Here is an 18,442-nt window from a genome sequence, read left to right as displayed (position 1 = left end):
AAATAGTTAGAATTTGTGTTTAGTCATATTTAACAATATGATGGTGTCTGAATTCAGGATGCTGTATTACATTTGGTTGTGTAAGACTTTAAGCACTTCGTGCTGCAAACTCAAATTCTAGTGTGTTATAAATATGAAACAGTTCTTCTTTTTCCTTGTGAGAATGCCACCTATGTTGTGTTTGGAAATGTCACATGTAAAATGTTCTCCACAACAATCATGCCAAATATGGAATAGGTAATGAATTATCTGATATGTGAGTTTGTGTTTACATTTTTCTTTGTCTGTCTAAAACAATGTTCTTTTTTATACCTCATTATCTTTAGGTTTATAAAGTTTTATAGAATATTTCTTCTGAGTTGAACATTTTTAATCATTAGTTAATTTTTTTTAAGAAAAGCTGTACAATGCAAAAGCTTATGTATCAGTATAGAGAGAAAAAAAAGAATGAAGATGTTTTCATGTAATGTTTAATGTACAGTATGAATTTATCAAAGCATGTACAAATAATGTATGTAAAATGTCGGAATGAAGGTATAAGTGTGGTCTTTAGCATTCATTTAATATGTAGATTGTGATGTTTAAATTCTTAACCTTAGCACTACTTAAAGAACTTATGTGGATGGGTTTGAATTTGGCGATTTGGAGCAATGCACAGTAATCCCACAGGAATGAGATAGGCAAATGGTCTTTGGGTCTGTACATCTAATCAATGATGATGATTGAATTTTAAAACAAAAATCAAATTATCAGCTTATCGGTAAATATAATTAACAGTAGTAAAACTTTGTTTAATTAAGTAAATTCTTTCTGTAAAAGGTTTGCATATTAAAGTCAATCTTTAATTAGAAACAGTTATAATATATGACCTTCTGACTTTCTCTTTGAAAGCAAAATAATTGTTAAAACAATATAAAGATAATACTTCTATAGAATTAATTTCTTATCATTATATCATGGTAAAAAGCAGAAGTTAGAAGTTACATGCAGGTAAAGAATGTGTTGGTATCGCCCCCTGCTGGAGGAAAAACAAACGTCATCTTCTAATTTGCAGTGAATGTGTCTTCACATTCCATATCGATAGTAACATATCTTTTGCTAAATTGTTTTATGGAGACTTTAAGTGTATTGTAATGTTGAAGCTTTTGCAGAAATAACAGTCACACATTCAAAATTGCTTACACCTGAATATTTCCACCAGCGCCGTTCTCAGTCCCAACATTTTCCAATTCAACAAGCTGCTCTAATCAGCTGACACGGGAAAACTCGTTTATTCTCATACATGTACGGTATTTTAGAAGGTATGAGGCTTGGGAAGGTTTCACCAGGATCACCTGACAACCCGCTGTAACCTCCTCAAGTCACGTGTCATCGTTCAAGTTTCAGGAAACCTTTTTTTTTCTTTCCGAAAACAAAACTACACATGTCCCGCCCCTTTTCCAATTTCATTGGATACTGTCCACAGTATCGGGGCTCTGATTGGACAGTCAGAAGACATGTCTGTGCACGTCAAAAATTGGACAACAACCTCCTTCTTTAAACTGGTTTCAGTAATTGATATCGTCTCCGACGAAAAAGCACGAAACAGCTGAGTGATATTCGGTTGTAGAGTAAAAATCAGCCCAGAATCACCGGTGGAGGTAAGTTTGTTGCTACACGGCTGAGCATGCTAGCCACACGGCTAGTTCTCTGGCCAACTGACAACTTTGTAAACTTGCTGCCAACGGTCTTCAAGGTGTCCACTGTCAGTCACTTTATTTATTTATACAGGCTGGCAAGACATAAGACATCCAGACTGGGCTTATTTATGCTCTTATTTTAATAACTAATGTTAATAACACGAGTCTTTTGCTGGATACAACCTGTTGCTGACCTATTTCCATTTAAAATTAAGCTTATAAAGTTCTGAAATTTGTTTGTGGCTATATTTCACAGAAGAAGTCAGGATAATTGGTTTGGGTATTTATAGTTACACAAATCCCATTCGTTGGCTGATTTACGTTTATGTTTTTTAAAATGATTTCTGTCTTTTTTTTTTAGTTATAGTACTCAGTTTTAATTCAAAACTGCATGAATCCTTCATCTTTGTCAACTTTAAACTCAAAATGTAATTGCCTATATTCATGAATTTATTTAAGTAATATTGGCTTTTAAAATATTTTATCCTTTGCATCAATTAATTTCTGAATCCATGAAAAACCATGTCTAATCAGATCTACTGGCTAACAACTTGGCATGCAGTAGATCCTCAGCTTAAAGAGGATCAATTTCTCATGTTCTACAGTCAGTGCTTTACATGACCTCTACAAAATTAAATACTCTCAAAGAAGCTAGTGTGTAGTATATTTCTGCCATAAATGTTATAAGGAATAATAATAATACGGATGAATGTGTTAATTTAAAAAAGTAACACAAATTATTGCTCAGGCTGTCCATCATGCCCTTGCTTGCCAGTTTTGCTGTATAATTCAACTGTAAATAGCAAGTCCTCAGTTTCCCAACACCTTCAGCGCCATCATTTTTCTCAGTTCAAACCCACCCATTTTGTCGCTATGTACTTTAAGCAAGGTATATCAGTTTATTTCTCTGTGTTGTTTGGTATATTTGTTAAATTATGAAAATAAATGCAAGAAAAGCTAAATTCTCAGGCATAATTAAACACGCTGCTGATACATTTCTGAAAACTACCTGCTACGTGCTCTCAGATTTTGGGGCTAGTCTCGGTATACCAGCAGACTCTCATGAACCACGAAAGATTAGGACCCCTGATGAACCCATAATTCATTTGAGAGACCTGCTGTGAGGACGACACCATTGCCTTGCATAAAGAAGGTCCTGGGTTCGAATCCCAGCCTGAAATCTTTATGCGTGGAGTTTGCATGTTCTCTTGCTTTGTAAAAGACAATACTTCACTGATCATCTCTAATAATATTGTTTGAAAAATTGCTGTAATTTATTTTACCAAACAGCACTCAGATATTTACATAGTAAAGTAAAATAGAAATTAAAATGGTAGTAAATTACAAGCATTCTGACTGTCTGATGGCCATGAAACTAAAGAGACTTATTATTTACAAGTTATAACATAAAGAAAAGTACTAATCACTTTATGTTTTTTGTTTTTTCAGGATGGGATCTGAAACTCCTTCAGTCATCATGCAGAGTTTGTTGGCAGGCCTCTGAGAGGATGCTCCATTTACTGGTCTGCAAACAAACTTAATGCTGTGAAAAATGGGTGGTGCCAGTGTTAACAGAAATGTCAGAGAGCTAGCTAGACTAGTTATATTAGTTGGGAAGGAAGTCCACTCCAGCATGTTTGTCACAGGATTGTAAGAAATTACTGTTTGCCTCAAGTTTGGAGGACGTTTTTGTAGTAAATTATACCGAATTTCAAAAACTAAAAAGCCGATGGACTACAGCGAGAAAGTGCTGTGTGGAACGGGGGAGGTGGAGCTGGATCCAAACATTGTGAGTGAGGAGGCAGGAAAACTTTATGCAGAACTACAAGTAAGTATTTTTTTTTCTTCCTCTGAGTACTTTTTTTTTCTTATCAGTGTAAATGTGAGTAAAATATTATTTGGATATGGTGAAACACCCGGACTCTCTTTCTGCTGCTTTACCCTTCCATAGAATGTCATTGAGACTCATGGTGAAGGAGTGGTGGAGTCCCTGGTGCCCACATTCGTGTGGGTCTTGGAGGGGCTGGCTAACTGCAAGGCCCAGCTGAGAGAAAGGGAGGAGGAGGCAGAAAGGGAGAAAGCTGAGCGAGAGGAGCTGCTGGAGAGATACCAAGCAGAGAAAGCTCTGAGGAAGGAAAGTCAGGAGGTGAGAACTGATCCAGCATTAAGTAGCAGATTGATTTAGTGTCCTGATTCCTGGCAAAGGCGTGTAGCATTTTAAACTGCTACAGATTACCACCAACTTGCATAAAATGTACATACAGCTAAAGCCAGAAGTTTATACACCGAATAAAAAGACAGATTTACTTTTTTTGTTTCACTGTATGAAGTTAAATCAGACCATGCTTCTCTTGTTTTAGATCAGTTAGGATCACTAAAATTATTTCTATTTGCTAGATGCTACAATAATGAAGGAAAGAATATGTCCGATTTATTTAATAATATCTAAAAAATAAGTTTACATACAGAATGATTACTATCTCCGAGTTGACTGGAGGCCACATCTGAAACACAATTCTTTCTTCTTTGATATGATGGGAAAGTCAAGTGTTTTAGTCTGAGATGTGCAAATCTCCCCCAGAAGAAAATCTTATGACTTTGTGAAGATTCTGGCTCAATCTGGTAAGATGGTGTCATTTTGCACAGTGAAACATGTCCTGTACTAACATGGGCTGAAAGTTACTGAGGCCACTCAGTAACTAAAGGGCTAACCTTAAGCATAGTTTGCAACTATGTGATTATAAAGTGGCTTAAGGACAATAAAGTCAATGTTTTGGCATGGCCACCACAAAAACCTGATTTCAATCCTAGAGAGAATTTGTGGTCGGATCTGAAAAGGCGTGGGAGAACGAGGTGACCTACAAGCCTGACCCAGTTCCACCAGTTCTGTCTGGAGAAATGGACCAGAACTCCAACAAATTGTTGTGAGAAACTTGAGAAACAAACACTCAAGTCAGTCAGTTCAAAGGTAACACTATCAAATTCTGAAAAAATGCATGTAGACTTCTAATCTTTAAGATTATTTAAGATATAAATAATTCTAATTTTCTTTCTCTCATGGTTGTGGCATTAACACATTTTTTAATGCTAACTTATCTAAAACAAGAGAAGTTTGGTCTGATTTAAGTTCAGACAGTGAAACAAAAAGGTTTGTGTCTTTTTATTCTGTGTAGGTAAGCTTCTGGATTCAACTGTATATAAGATATTTTTTTAATCCATAAAAATAAACTTTTCTATATCCCTGAGGTGTTAAATATTTGTTTCTTTTAGAAATATCTAGAACTGGACGATCAATTCGAACAAGAGAGGCGAGCCATGAGAGGAAGAGAAAAGGAGAGAGAGCTGCGGGAGAGAGACCTGGAGAAGAAAGCAAGACAACAAGCTGATCAATGTGAGTTTCTGAAGATTAAAGAATATACATTTAAGTAAATTCATATTTACAGAGTTTATCAGTTTTATTATTTCCACACAGGCTATAAACATTTCTGTCTTTGTGTAGTAAAAATCAAAGACTAAGCTAGTCATTGATCTATAATTCATGCAGCTCAGAGGGAAAAAAGCTGAAACATTTTTTGTACAGATTTGTGCATCCATTGACGGAGGGAAGTTGAGGTTCTTCTTCGTCTGTAGCTTTCTACCAGAAGTTTGAACGTTTTGTGCCAACAGTGACTCATGTTTGAAACTATTCACACTTCTCTTCACCTAACCCAGTTCTAGCATATAAAAAGCAGCTGCAAAGCATGATGTTGCCATCACTATGCCTCTCTGTGGTTATGTTGCTCTTTGGGAAATGTGTTTTTGTTTTGTTAGGTTTTTTGCACCAAATATACTCTTTTGAATTATGGATAAAAGTTCAACGTCAGTTTCGACACATAATGTGTAGCACATTTTCTGCGAGGCTTTTGGTAAGAAAGGGCTTCCATCTTTTCACCTTGCCCTATCATTGAGACACGAGGAACACATCTAGGGCTTTACAGAACATCCTCCAGTTTTTTTAATATTCCTGTGCTTCTCCTGACACACTATCAGTTCTCTGGTTTCTTCTAAAGTCATGCAGGTTGGTTTAATTGGCCTAAATTGCCCTCAGGTGTGTGTGTGTTTGCATGGTTTCCCTGTTTAATGACTGCTGGAATGAACTCCTGTTTCTCTGTGGCTCTGGAGGGATAAAATGCAAATTGGTTGAAAATTAGTGGTAAACCACACATTTAGACCGTATCTCCATTTATTTTGGCTTGAAAGACATTCTAACAGTGTCTTCTGTTTCCTTGCAGTGGTGGCCTTGGAGGAGCAAAAGACAAATCTTTCTAGAGAGCTGAGTACACTGAGAAATGCTCACAACAAGGTCAGATACTCCTCTGCAGCCCAAACATTCTCAATTCTGAATAGAAGTGTGTAAGCAACCATTAAAGACAAAAATTTAATGCCAATATGGAGAACCTAGGGATCATTAGACAATTTGTACAAATTGTTGTTCAGACATGAACTGGTTTCAGTTTTTAAACATTTTAGTAAAATGAAATACACGACAGATACAAATGGTGACATAAAATTGGATAAGATAAAGGATAAAAGTATGTCTGTAAAGTTATATGATCATCATTTTTAATATTTTATATACCAGAAAAGTTACACATTTTTTATTTTAGGTTGTCAAAATAACATTCTGCCCCAGATAAATAACACTGATAAAATATTAATTTTCTCTTTTGTTTACTTTGTTTACCTTCAGTTCAGTTTAACATGGTACCATTTGTATCCCCTGTTAAGAAAGTGTGTGTGTTGTTTCTAATGTCATTCATTATCTCTCCTTTAGTTGACTAACTCGTATCGAGAACTTCTGGAGAAAAGGAAGGACTCTGAAAGGGATTCTCCGTTAAGGTTATTTACAGCTCTCTTTTCTTGAAACTCAACTTATTCTGCTCAGTTTCCAATGCAGGAAAGCTATAAATTATTCATGGTGGAAGCTTTTTTTGTGACCCACAGTAAGGTTCCAAGATTATTGAGCTTGTCTAAATATCAAACCAGCCTGCTGTTTCAAAGTCTCTGTTTACCTTCTAAAATATTAACAGTAGGAAAGAGACTTGTAAATGTTTAGGTTTGGTTGTAGATGCTGTAAACGAGTCACAAATCATAAGATGATTATTTCTGTTACTTATGAAGACGTTTTTGTAACTTTTACTCTACATGTTCGGATTTAGAAACCACATCCGTCCCAAGAACGCAGAATTTCTATCTCCAGTGTTATCCAGATCCAGTGTTAACGAAAAAGTGAGTATGACTTTTTCTCACGGCAGCTACAGCTGCAAGTCTGATTCTAAAATCTTTACCCATTTTATTTTTGGCAAAATAACTCCAGCTCAGTAAGGTTTTAAAATGTTTATCCTCACCTGTGTTGTGTAATGTTCTCTAACAAACCTCTAAGGCCTCCAGAGAACTGCTGGATTTTTACTAAGACTAAAGTACACAAAGGGTGACTAGGTTTACTAATTTGGGAACTTCTCAAGTTGTGCTTCACTTTATTTAGGGGTGTTAAAGAAAAAGGGTGTCAATATTTTGAAAACCAAGTATCTTTTTGTTTTACTCCATTATTATGAGCTGAATTAGTGTTTCTTGTTGTTTTTTTTGTAGATTTTTCAGAGACCACACTCAAACTCTGGCCCACCAGCTCTGGAAGCTCTAGAAGCCAAGGAAGAAAAAGTGTTTGATGCTGCTGCAAAACCTGCAACGGATCAGTTCGTCACCAGCATCATAAGCTCCACGCCTGAGCTTACACAGTTTCACAGCAGTGTAAAAGCAAGGTAATCCTAAACCATAAATTGGCTGATAAACTTCTGGGATTTGCATGGAAAGCTTGTGAGTGACTGTAATTATTAACTAAGCCAAAGTTCACTTCAGGTTACTGATTTGTTTTGAAAACATCTGGCTCTTCATGATTTGACTTCCCATTCAGCACCCCTGACAAATCTAAAACTGATGAGCCACTAACGGATGAACTGGAGGACGAGTTGAGGAACTTGGATGAGCTTCAGGTGGGAGAAGTAAAAGGAGATGAGGTGGAGGAAAAGAACCAGAAGCACGGGGAGGAAGGAGAAGAGGTGGATGAAGATGACCGCATGGAGTGGGACCTTCGCAACACAGACTCAGTATTCTCCGAACTGTCAGAACTGAGTCGAGATTATTTGGAGAGTGTAGACCAAGGGGCCAGCATCAGAGGTAAGAGAGATCATTGATGCTATTGAGATATTCCCCTCAGTTATTATTTTTTTGTTGAGTTCATGATAACAGAAATAAATAAAGCTAACAAAAAAGTTATATTGTTTTTCACAGGGATTGTGGCATTAGCTCAATCTTAGTAACAAAGAGTTTTTAAATTCCTTTTCCTGTTTACGTCTTGGTCATGAAAACACAGATTAAAGTCATACCACTACTTGCTATCACCAACAAGTGTTTTTAGACAAAAAGTTCTGCTTCTTTTCTCTGTTTAGGCGGTGCAGACCAGTTTGAGGAGATTCTTGCCCAGTTTGAGGAACTGAAAGTCCTCCAGTGAGTCTTACATTTGCATGCGGTTTCATTCACTGTTGCCTACTAGTGTTCTCTTTTTTTAAAGTTTATTTTCAGGTTTCCTGACATGTGGGTTTGTTGCTTCTGTATATACACTAGTTACACAGAACAGAAGGGAAGTGTGTAGATTTACTGTATATTTCTACCAACATTTAAACATTAGGAAGAACCTTAGGGGTGCATCTTCGCAGATGTTTAGAGCAAAAAAAAGAAAACCTATTTTTTGGTTTCTTAAGCAGTCTTGTAAGCATCAAATTTGCTTTCATATTCTTTCTCTAAAGTATGGGAGGAAAAATAGAAATATTCTGTCTGCAGTGAGTCAGTTGAAGCTGCTCGTAAAGCACTGATATCCCGGGTGGTTGAGCTGACCGACGATCGCTCTGCCCTCACCCTGGAAGTGGCGACTCTTCAGGAAACTGTGGCGCATGTAGAGGGACGGCTAAAGGAGAAGGAAGAGGAAATCAAGAGGTGTGGAATGCATTTCTACATATTTCATTGATTTCAAAACAGCCATTTTTTTCCCTTTTCACCTAAATATATCCTATCCTCTTTGATCACTGCTTGTTGTAGACTACGGAGAGAACTGGAAACATGCCAGCCTGAGGATCCTGATGTAAGGAATTTATTTCTGTTTTAAGAAGAATTGTTTTTTGAATTTAGTAACTATTGTGAATTCTGACCTTTTTAAATCAAATATTAAATCCATACTTCCCTTCAGGCTGCTCTGCCCACATCCATGCGTCCATTTTCTCGCTCTGAAATGGCTCGCGTGGTCATGGAGAAGAACCAGTACAAGCAGCGTCTGTTTGAGCTGCAGGAGGCTCTGAGACACAGTCAGATGATAAGGTAGTTTTAGTACTTTTGTCTCTTCATTCTTTACTTTTTTAAGGATTTCATAAAGCTGTTTGCATATGTATTATATTGATTTTTTTCCCCTTGCACTGAATTCTTTTTTATTGTTTGTTTTTCTAGAGCAACAAAGGTGGAGAAGTTTACAGAGGACAAAAAATCAAGTGTTTGGAAAAAGTAAGTACAATTACCTATTTATCTATCTATTTATTTAAACATTTTTCTTACCCATAGCTTTCTTCACATAAATTACAGTTTAGTTAAAGAATTGAACTCTGTAATAGCAAAGCAGACTTTGTTCCCATGTCTGTGTGTGTGGTCAGTAATTAAAGCAAGCTGTAAATGTGTACTGGTAATAAAAAAGAAATATAAATAAAAGAAATTCTACAATACCCGACAGACTCACAAATCATGCCGATAATAAAACATTGCCTTTCTGCATGCTTTGATTTTGGCAAAATGTTAAATATGCTTCTCAGAATATAAGATAAAATATTCAGCTCAAGACATGATGTGTGTACCTTAGGGACACGCTTTTGATAAACAATGTTTTGATACAACACACTTTAGTCAAATGACACCTTAAACATAATTATTTTAGTTAAAACAACTAAGCTTATTCTTAGTCACAACCAAGCTTATTCTTAGTCATAAACATTTTATTTTACGGTCTAATTATTTGGCATTACCAAATATTACTAAATTGTTTTTTATTTATAGAGCGATTTGTCTAAAATCATATGTAACATAAAAGATTTATGGGAAATGTCTTCTGTCAATTCAGGGCCATTCTTAAAAAAAATTGATAAAAAAAATACTCACACTTACGTAAACTCATCCGTAAGATATCTTTTGTAGTTTAAGCAGCAACACAACAGAGTGGTTTCATTTTCAGACTTTAACCAAATGTTGAATAAACCTTTGCTGCCATAGTTGCTTTTATAGTCCAACTAAAGTGAAACCATTGTGGCAATAGATGCTGATGTTTTATTAATTTTATCAACTGGTTCATATTTTTTGTTTATTCAGATTCAACCGCTTATTTGGCCTGTCCAAGGAGCCTCTGGTACCCGCTCCGACATCTGCATTGGTTCTGCCAGCTTCCTCATCACTGAGCCGCTCTCCCCAGGGGTCTTCACAGCTACCAACATTTAATAAAACCCAAGCTGAGTGAGCACTTTTTCCTATTCTTAGCTGATTTATTTTTTACAGTGAATGTCAACTCTTGTGGAAAATGGGATAAATTATACTTTTTCATGAAATTTTAGGAAAATCTTAAACATCCTGTGCAATTTAAACATTTTAGTTTTAAAATTGTGTTGATGAACAAGCAATGGACATTATAAGAGGAATAAAGCACTTAATTAAATTGTGATGGACAAAATATTTGCTCTTTTTTTTCAAATTCATTTATACAATAATCCTCTAATGTAATGATGCCTGAATTGGTATTAATATTAGTATTAGTATTTTTAGTGTCCTACATTAGCAATTAGCACAGTGAAGCTTGGATGTTTATTTTCTTGGGAATTTATATTTTTGACTTACCTAAGAGATTTCCAGATGGCTGACAGCAACTTTGCTGTAATCTGTTTAGCCTTCCTGTTATCTGCTGAAAGTCTTGATCTCTCTTGCAGCCTTCATCAACCACATAATGTAGAGAGAATGTATAAAAAACACACTTTTCTTTTAGAAGTGTCCTAACTGCAATTATTCCACATTTTTAATAAATAAAATCTGTTTAAATGTCAAGTGGTTAAAACACCTTTTTCACCAGATCTGCTGCTCCTGCTGGTGTTTCACCGCGCGCCCGGAGGAGGGAACTCTACAGAGAAATTCGCTCCCATGTTTGGGGAACTCTAGGAAAGCGACACATACATGGCTGGAGTTTGCCACTGGCAAACACTCAGGTACTCTTCAGGCTGCCGTTTTACTATTTGCTTCTTACCTACCTACCATTAATTCTGCTAAAAATTGCAGGAAATTACACAAGCACTAATTCATTAGGATTAAATGTGATTACTCCAGGAGTCTGGTGAGCCTGTTCCAGAGCCTAAAGATGTGCCTGTCTTAGTTCAACTCAGACTCTTAGACCAACGGGACTCCACCGCCAAGGTAAACTCACAAATGTTAACATCACACCTTTTGGAGTAAAACTATCTTCTGACTTTATTTTTCCTGTGCAGCTCAACTGTGCTGTTGCAGTCACACCTGAGATCTCAGGAGAAGCCACAGTAAGTTTGTTTAATGCATCCCCAGTCATCTTCTAATGACTCCTCTCCACCCAGTCATGATTAACACCGCCTAAGCACAAGTCGGCTCATGCCGCTCATGTTTCCACGTTCTGTCATCCCTGCCCTATCAGTGTTCTGTGTGGGTTGTTTCGGGTCCTGCCTCCTGCAGTGAAATCACGGTGATTGACCCAGCACGGTCCAACACAGTACTGGATCAGTTCAGCCTCCCTCCCACAGCCCCTGCCCTCTGCATCTGTGCTGTAGGCCCCACAGGTCAGTCTTGCATTAAATGGCTGCAGCGTCTTTGTTTTATATTTTAAATGAACTTTCTCTATTGATTTAATGTTTTGCTGGAATCACTTGGAAATGACTCGGCGTTTCCTTTGACACGTTCTGGTTGGTTTTGTTTTGTCAGAAAACTCGGCAGGGACTGTGTGGATTGGAACTCAGGAAGGAAGGTAGCATTGGCTGAGAAAGCAGATCTCTTCCACATGAAACACATTTTCTTGACCCTCATACACAGCTCCTTTCCTTCATCTCTTGTCTTTGTTTTGCAGTATTCTAGTACATCCAGCTTCAGCAGGAAGGAGGCGATGTGTGCAGTCAGTATGTCTCACAGAGGGTGTGCATTCACTAGTGTGAGTACGGTCTGCTCTGTGTTTACATATTAGCATATATTGGAGTCTAAAAACATTTCCACATATATTGCCCCCTTACTAAAAATAGTCTACTTTATGTTGACTTAACTTTACAGGTACTCCAATAACCAGGTTATTGCTGGTTTAGCTGATGGTACTCTGGCATTTTTCTCTCAAACTTCAGGTAATCAGCATATTGGTTTCTCATGTTTTATAGTATTAATGTTCAACAACAGAAACGATGAGATATTGTGCGTTTGGATCCACAGACGGATGGAATCTGCAGTCGCACTCCGTGATGCCTCTTGGAGTAAACCCTTTGCAGCCCATTCGCTGCTGCCTCGCAAAAGGTGCTCGTCTTTGGGTTGGATACTGGAACAAAGTTCATATCATAGACACTGACAACAAGAAAGTAGAGGTGAGAAACAGAAATATTCTCTATTAAATGGTGCTGACTGTCTTATAAAACCTGTATCAACTTTTTTTAAGCGTATTTTTATTTTTAAATGTGGCCTTCATCTTAAAACCAGGATCTCACTATTTATTTGAATTTGAGACCATCTACATAATTGGATTATGTTTGTTTGATTTAATTATTCATTTCGAGATTCATATATACAATGCATGACATCCTTAGACTGTAGCACTGTGTATGTATATTTTTTTATTTGAATAAATATTTACATCATCATGCAGTTCAGATATGTAGTCACACTTGATGCTTCACAAGAAGAACTTCATTTCATCACGTTTGGATCATATTCCAAATATTTTCAAATACACCAGCACAATATTAATTTGGCTTCCTGTCAAGATTAGATAAGTCTACAGAAATATTGATTCAGTGTTGAGCTTGTTCCTGAGGAATCATTTTAGCTATGGCCGTTATCCAAAACTCTCATAACTAAGATGATTCCTCAGAAACAGGTTCAGCACTGGACTGATATTGATTTTAAAAAGCAGCCAAAGTGCAAAAAAGGAACTTTGAAACAAGGGATGATTCAAGACTTTTGCACTTCTGACTTCTGTGTGTATATGTATTTAAGCTTGCTGTATTTGTCTTTGCCATCATTATTTCTCATCTTTCTTCCCAGCAAGTATTTTCCGTATCGGAGCGCAGTGAACAGCAGGTCCGTTTCCTGTGTGCTGGAGGAAGTGGGGTTTGGACGTCCTGCAGACTCGACCCAATCATCAGGCTGTTTGACTGGACTACTGGGCGACCGCTGCAGGAAGTCGACTTCACATCTTTGGTCACTAAAACATTAGGTGCTTAAACTGTGTTTGTCTTTTTTTTCTCATGACCCTTTCAGTTTTACTGAAACAGTTTTACATTTATTTGACATCAGTTTGTTTTCTTTTAATTTGCGACCAACTACATTTAGTTTATTGCTTTTGTTCACATTCCTGTTTGTGTTGCAGGTCAGCCCTTCTTGACGCTCTCACCTCTCCAGATCTCCTCCCTCTCTATCATCTCTGGCCGTCTGTGGGTGGGCACTGGTGGTGGCGCCATTTTCTCTATCCCCCTGTCAATAAGTATGTCAAAATGATTTTATTTAATATCATTAGAAATGTGCTCTGGTATTAAGGAAACTAATTGTCCACAGCGTCAGAGGATATTTCCATCCCATACTGCTCCACTACATCAGTCCAGCTGTCATATCATGGACACAGACAAGCAGTTCGATTCATCATTGCTGCTCCTGGTAATAAATTAAGAGCTGTTATTATAATGTAGTACCTTTTTATTTTCTTTTTTTAAAATAAATTTTGCCAATTTATTGCAATCTTAATAGGTAGAGTGTTTTAAAATTATGACACCAGATTAAAGTCTAGTTATATTTTCAGAAATATGAGCAGAACAGGGTCTGGTCAACTTTTCAGACCATAACTGCAGACTGATAAACGATAAATTCACTAACCTAATGACAGAAATATACTTTTAATGTCTGTAAATGTTATTTTTTTTTATAATGGCCTCATGAGCGTTCTGTCTTGTCCTTACAGGCTGTTTGATCACGTCTCCTGGCAGCAGCCATGTAACCACAGCTCAGCTCATCCTCAGTGGAGGAGAGGGCTACATCAACTTCCGAATAGGTGAGTTCAGTTTTAACACTAAATGATGAGTGAGGAGTACAATCAACGCTTCCATAAATGCTGAACAAAATGAACCTTTCAGGAGATGACGCGAGCGATGAGTCGACGGATGTGTCTCAGTCGACGCCCCAGCGGTCTGAACGTAGTCACATGATCATCTGGCAGATTCCCAGCCCTTCTGTGCCCAACCCTGCACTCTGAATGTTCATCTCCTGAATCATGTTGGATGTAAACAAGCATTTAAAGCACCAGAGTTTCCTCTCAATGGTGCACTGATCTGAACAGAAATCTCACTGTGGCAACAAAAAGCCTTTAAGATGTGATTTTGTTTTTTCTTTCTTTTTTTATATATTTCTAAGTCCTGTACCTTGTTTGTTTGACTAGATTATGTCTTTCTATGTGCCTTCATCTGATTTTTATACTCAGTCTGTATTTTTCATCAGTTATCAACTTTTTTTTAAAAAATCTGATAAACTTTTGCACAAGCCATGAATTCAGGTTCACAAACATTGAGATCTCCAGTAGAACAAAAGAACGATTCTCCATCCTTGGATCATGAAGCTTGGTTTATCAGGCTGCTGTTTGCATAACTTTACTGGCATACTGGAAACGGGTTTGTTTTCCTTCTTTAAGCATTAAGACAATCATGTCAGAATCTTTTGACGCTGCATTCAAACTGGGAACTTGATGTGTGGTCTTACGTCCTGGGACAGGTATCAAATCCTGCCTCTTAAGTCCAAGTGGAGTAATTGCAGCAACTTGCACATTTTAAATGCGTCTGTGTAGAATGTTCTCTTGAATCTCTTTAAGAAATTATTTATTTTCTTTGTTTGCCTAATGAATCAAAGTGTTTCATGTCTTAATGTGATTTTTTTTAGTGCTTGTAAAATAAGGGAAAGATGTTCTTTAAAGTGTCGTGTACAGTATTAGTGTGGCATTACAAGTTTAAGCAAACATCACAGAAGCCTCCTTTTTTTATTGGACAGACTAAAGGATAGGTTCTCAATCAAATCTTGCAGCATTGGTCATTTTTTGATGTTATTGTGTAAAGCTGTATCTAGATTCATATCAACAAATTAAAATATACTTAAAAGGCCAAGTCAGTTAAAGTAAAACTTGTCGATACACACAGTGATATATTTCAAGAATTTATTTCTGATGATGGCTTCCAGCTAAAGCATGTCTAAACATTTGTGACTCCAGAAATTACAATATGACTCTCAACTGCTTTAAATGTAGATTTTTATTGTTATTATTTACTGACTTGAAATTGTTTTCCAGTAGAGTATCAATAACACATTTGGCAAAAATGATAAGCCACTTAGAAGAAGCTGGTTGTTCAAACCGCTGTGTAGTAATCTAAGGTTTAGTGGAAGGAAAAAGCGTAGTAAGTCCACAAGCAGTAGGGATAACCAGAGCCTACTTCCAGGCCTCCCCTGAAATAGAGTTTCTTAAGCATTTGGTGTGTTAGGTGTTTTCCAGGCATGTTGTGCCATTTTATAGCACAAAGTTAAATAAAACATTTTTATATTCATGACTTCAAGAGAAGAAAGAATGAACTAAACACTTTCTCAGTGTGAAGATCCTCAGATCCTTTTGGATTCCATATCATCTGCTGGTGTTTTTCTAGTATGTTTTATAATTTTTTTTAAAAAAGTCCAAAATCTGTTACAGGAACTATTAAAGCACCCTTCCCTTTACTGACAAGCTTAATAGAGATGTTTTCATTTCCCAGCAGAACCTTGGACCTGCCCAGACTGCCACAAGTATCAATACCAGCTTTAATGACCATGGTGTTGCTATACTTGAGTGACATGCAAACTGGTCTGATCTGAACCCCAATCTAGAGCATTGGCTCCCAAACCTGTTCCTCAAGTACCCCTACCCTGCATGATGAGATGAGTCTCTGTTCCAGCACACCTGATTCAAATGATCTCCTCTGCAAACACCAAATGCTGCGGAAACCTTTTAATCCACCATCCATCTAAGTCAGGTGTTTGGAAGTAAGGAAAGTGTGCCTTGAGGACCAGGTCTAGGAACCACAGAGGATTGTCAAGTGGAAGATGAGGACACCAGACCCAGCAATGCAGACAAACTGGAAGCCAGTAATAAAGCAACTTGTGGTTCTTTAATGCATCAGCTGACCCAAAGGCTGGTCGTCTCCCTGCCAAGCTGTACAGATGCTATAAATCATGCAGTTGGAGTCCCAACTAAGTATTGAGTGCATTTATTTTCTTAAAAGCTAAATTTTGGGTTTTCATTGAGTGTAACCCATGATCATCAAAATACATAGCAATAAATAAATATAAATATATTGAAATATATACTATGAATATATGTGAGCATAACTTTTTAACAGATTTACTGAAATTAACTTTTTGAGGACGTTTTAAATTATTGAGATATACCTGTATAATAATTTAGCAAAGACAATAAATTATTAACGAGGCAGCTGAGAAAAGACATTCATTGCAATAGTTTTAATATTAAAGACTATATAAACTAGTGCATGTGCACATACTTAAGCAAAACATACATATTCTGTTTCTAAAAACAAAGGTTGACAGGCCTTTTTTATCAAAAACTGACAGAAAGAAAAGCCCTGAATTATGCTTTTGTTTCAAGTAATTTGGCTCAACAAGAATCAAAACCAGGCTGATGTCTCGACTGTTTAACTGGGACTGCTGCGCGTCCTGGGGAGCCGCATCCTCCGGCTGACAGAGCGAGCCAATCGGTCCATAGCAGAACCCAAACGTCCATTCAGGTCTTTTTGTAAATGCAGACCTTCGATGTTGCCACTATACCAAAGCACCCAGCCGGCCATGGAAAACAGGACCAACAGAACTCCAGAGTACACCAGCAGATCCCCAAAGTCTTCGCCCTGGATCTCTAGGGAAGCGAAGATGCCTACCAGCAGGGACGTCACACCCAGCACGTCCATCACCACGGCAAACACCAGAGCGAGCTTACAATGGGACAACCCGTCATACTTCTGTCCCATGGCTGGACTGAAAGATAAAGAAGAGCTTATTTAGTCAACAATGTTGTGTATCATGTTAGCTGTTCACACTTGTGACCTCTTGCTCATCATATAAAAATGGGTGATCTTATCCTGGAGACCTAGACCACCCCAACACTAGACATCTTTGGTAAAGATGAGTGAAAAGACAAGAAATGAATCCAGCTTTTAATCAAATTACATTTATCCAGCAAGGAAACAATTCCACATTTACTTTTAACAAAATCTCTTGGTGCCACACCGATCCTAACCCCTGTTGTTATTGCTTTGTTTTTTTTTAATCTTTCTAAACCACCTTGACCTGGTCCTCTCCTGTACAGTATACTGCAAAGAACAAAAGAAGTGAAACAAGAGACTATGGAAATATATATATATATATATATATATACACACACAGTACAGACCAAAAGTTTGGACACACTTTCTCATTGAATTCAATGAGAAGTGTGTCTGTACTGTGTGTATATATATATATATATATATATATATATATATATATATATATATATATATATATATATATATATATATACAAATTAACCTAGACATGCAAATTAAGGGAACGAGGAGCTTTGAAAAGCAAAACCCTATTGCAAAGATAACATAGAATAAAGTAACTAGCCAAAAATGAGGAAAGAAATGGCCCCAGTAGATGCGTCACAAAAATTATTAAAACAAGATAAAAACAAAAAAAACCTAAAAGTTAAACAAAAATGATTGGATTTTGATTCGGTTTAATTTGGTTTGAGTACAGAGACAACTCACAACAAATGTCTCCTCTGGTGAACTTTAACTACAAATGCGACTGAAAAACATCATAATTACATGATCTGAAAAGGCAGCATAATGAGATTCTCTTTTAACGAGTTAAAGATAAAAGAAATACAAAAGAAACGTATTCAGAAAAACTACAGGACATGTGTCGTAGCTCTGACTGTCGTTTTAGGACATGTTTACTCTGGTCTGGCCAAAACAGTTGCCACACCTGTCCTGTTGTTCATCACATTTATTTTGTAAGGCAAACTTAAAACGAAACCTCATTTGAAAGATTTTTTTTATTGTTTTTAGAAAAGATTAATCACTTACCTATTTGTTAGGAAGTTGAATGTTTGATATTAAGGAAGCAAATTTGGACCAAGATTGTATGTTGTCTGCCTCTGTATCGTGTGTGTGGAAGAAACCAGCCGCTGAAACCTGACACCTTGTCACCTGTTTAACCTGTCCCGCAGTTTTACCCGACAAGGCCAATAACAAAGGGCACAGCACAGCTGGGATCTTCCCCTTTTACTCTCCAAAATTGTGTCATTGAATTCTTTACACAAACTTAATAGCAATGCGCTTACGTAAACACTTGTCAAAGAATGCACA

General features: G+C 37.0%; 1 protein-coding gene and 1 long non-coding RNA gene across 2 annotated transcripts; one reads left to right on the top strand and one right to left on the bottom strand.

The window, feature by feature from the left end:
- Window positions 1-1,503: 1,503 nt before the first annotated feature.
- Window positions 1,504-15,190, top strand: LOC102219042 (C-Jun-amino-terminal kinase-interacting protein 4-like). The gene is made up of 28 exons (XM_014468703.2): window positions 1,504-1,640; window positions 3,129-3,507; window positions 3,631-3,825; window positions 4,950-5,070; window positions 5,951-6,021; window positions 6,493-6,557; window positions 6,878-6,947; window positions 7,308-7,477; window positions 7,630-7,892; window positions 8,165-8,222; window positions 8,556-8,708; window positions 8,811-8,853; window positions 8,959-9,086; window positions 9,213-9,266; window positions 10,119-10,259; window positions 10,867-10,999; window positions 11,118-11,204; window positions 11,276-11,323; window positions 11,455-11,596; window positions 11,739-11,781; window positions 11,881-11,961; window positions 12,078-12,145; window positions 12,231-12,379; window positions 13,056-13,227; window positions 13,381-13,494; window positions 13,566-13,664; window positions 13,966-14,055; window positions 14,138-15,190. Exons 2-28 carry the CDS (start codon window positions 3,409-3,411, stop codon window positions 14,254-14,256), a joined length of 2,976 nt encoding a protein of 991 aa, XP_014324189.1. The 5' UTR covers window positions 1,504-1,640; window positions 3,129-3,408; the 3' UTR covers window positions 14,257-15,190.
- Window positions 15,191-16,520: 1,330 nt separating this feature from the next.
- Window positions 16,521-18,331, bottom strand: LOC111608147. The gene is made up of 2 exons (XR_002752560.1): window positions 18,161-18,331; window positions 16,521-17,063 (listed from the first exon to the last, which is right to left on the bottom strand). It is a non-coding gene; the product is annotated as an uncharacterized LOC111608147 (long non-coding RNA).
- Between the last annotated feature and the right edge of the window lie 111 nt (window positions 18,332-18,442).

This window comes from Xiphophorus maculatus, chromosome 3 (genome assembly GCF_002775205.1).
Source record: "Xiphophorus maculatus strain JP 163 A chromosome 3, X_maculatus-5.0-male, whole genome shotgun sequence".
In the NCBI taxonomy this organism is placed as follows: Eukaryota; Metazoa; Chordata; class Actinopteri; order Cyprinodontiformes; family Poeciliidae; genus Xiphophorus; species Xiphophorus maculatus.
This window is presented reverse-complemented; position numbering and strand designations above follow the sequence as displayed.

Bases quoted from the DNA above. Each gene is read 5' to 3' on its own strand.
- LOC102219042 (XM_014468703.2), top strand. From the start codon at position 3,409: ATGGACTACAGCGAGAAAGTGCTGTGTGGAACGGGGGAGGTGGAGCTG. The intron at 3,826-4,949 runs GTGAGAACTGAT...TGTTTCTTTTAG, and splicing joins TGAGGAAGGAAAGTCAGGAG to AAATATCTAGAACTGGACGA. The intron at 11,782-11,880 runs GTAGCATTGGCT...TTTGTTTTGCAG, and splicing joins ATTGGAACTCAGGAAGGAAG to TATTCTAGTACATCCAGCTT.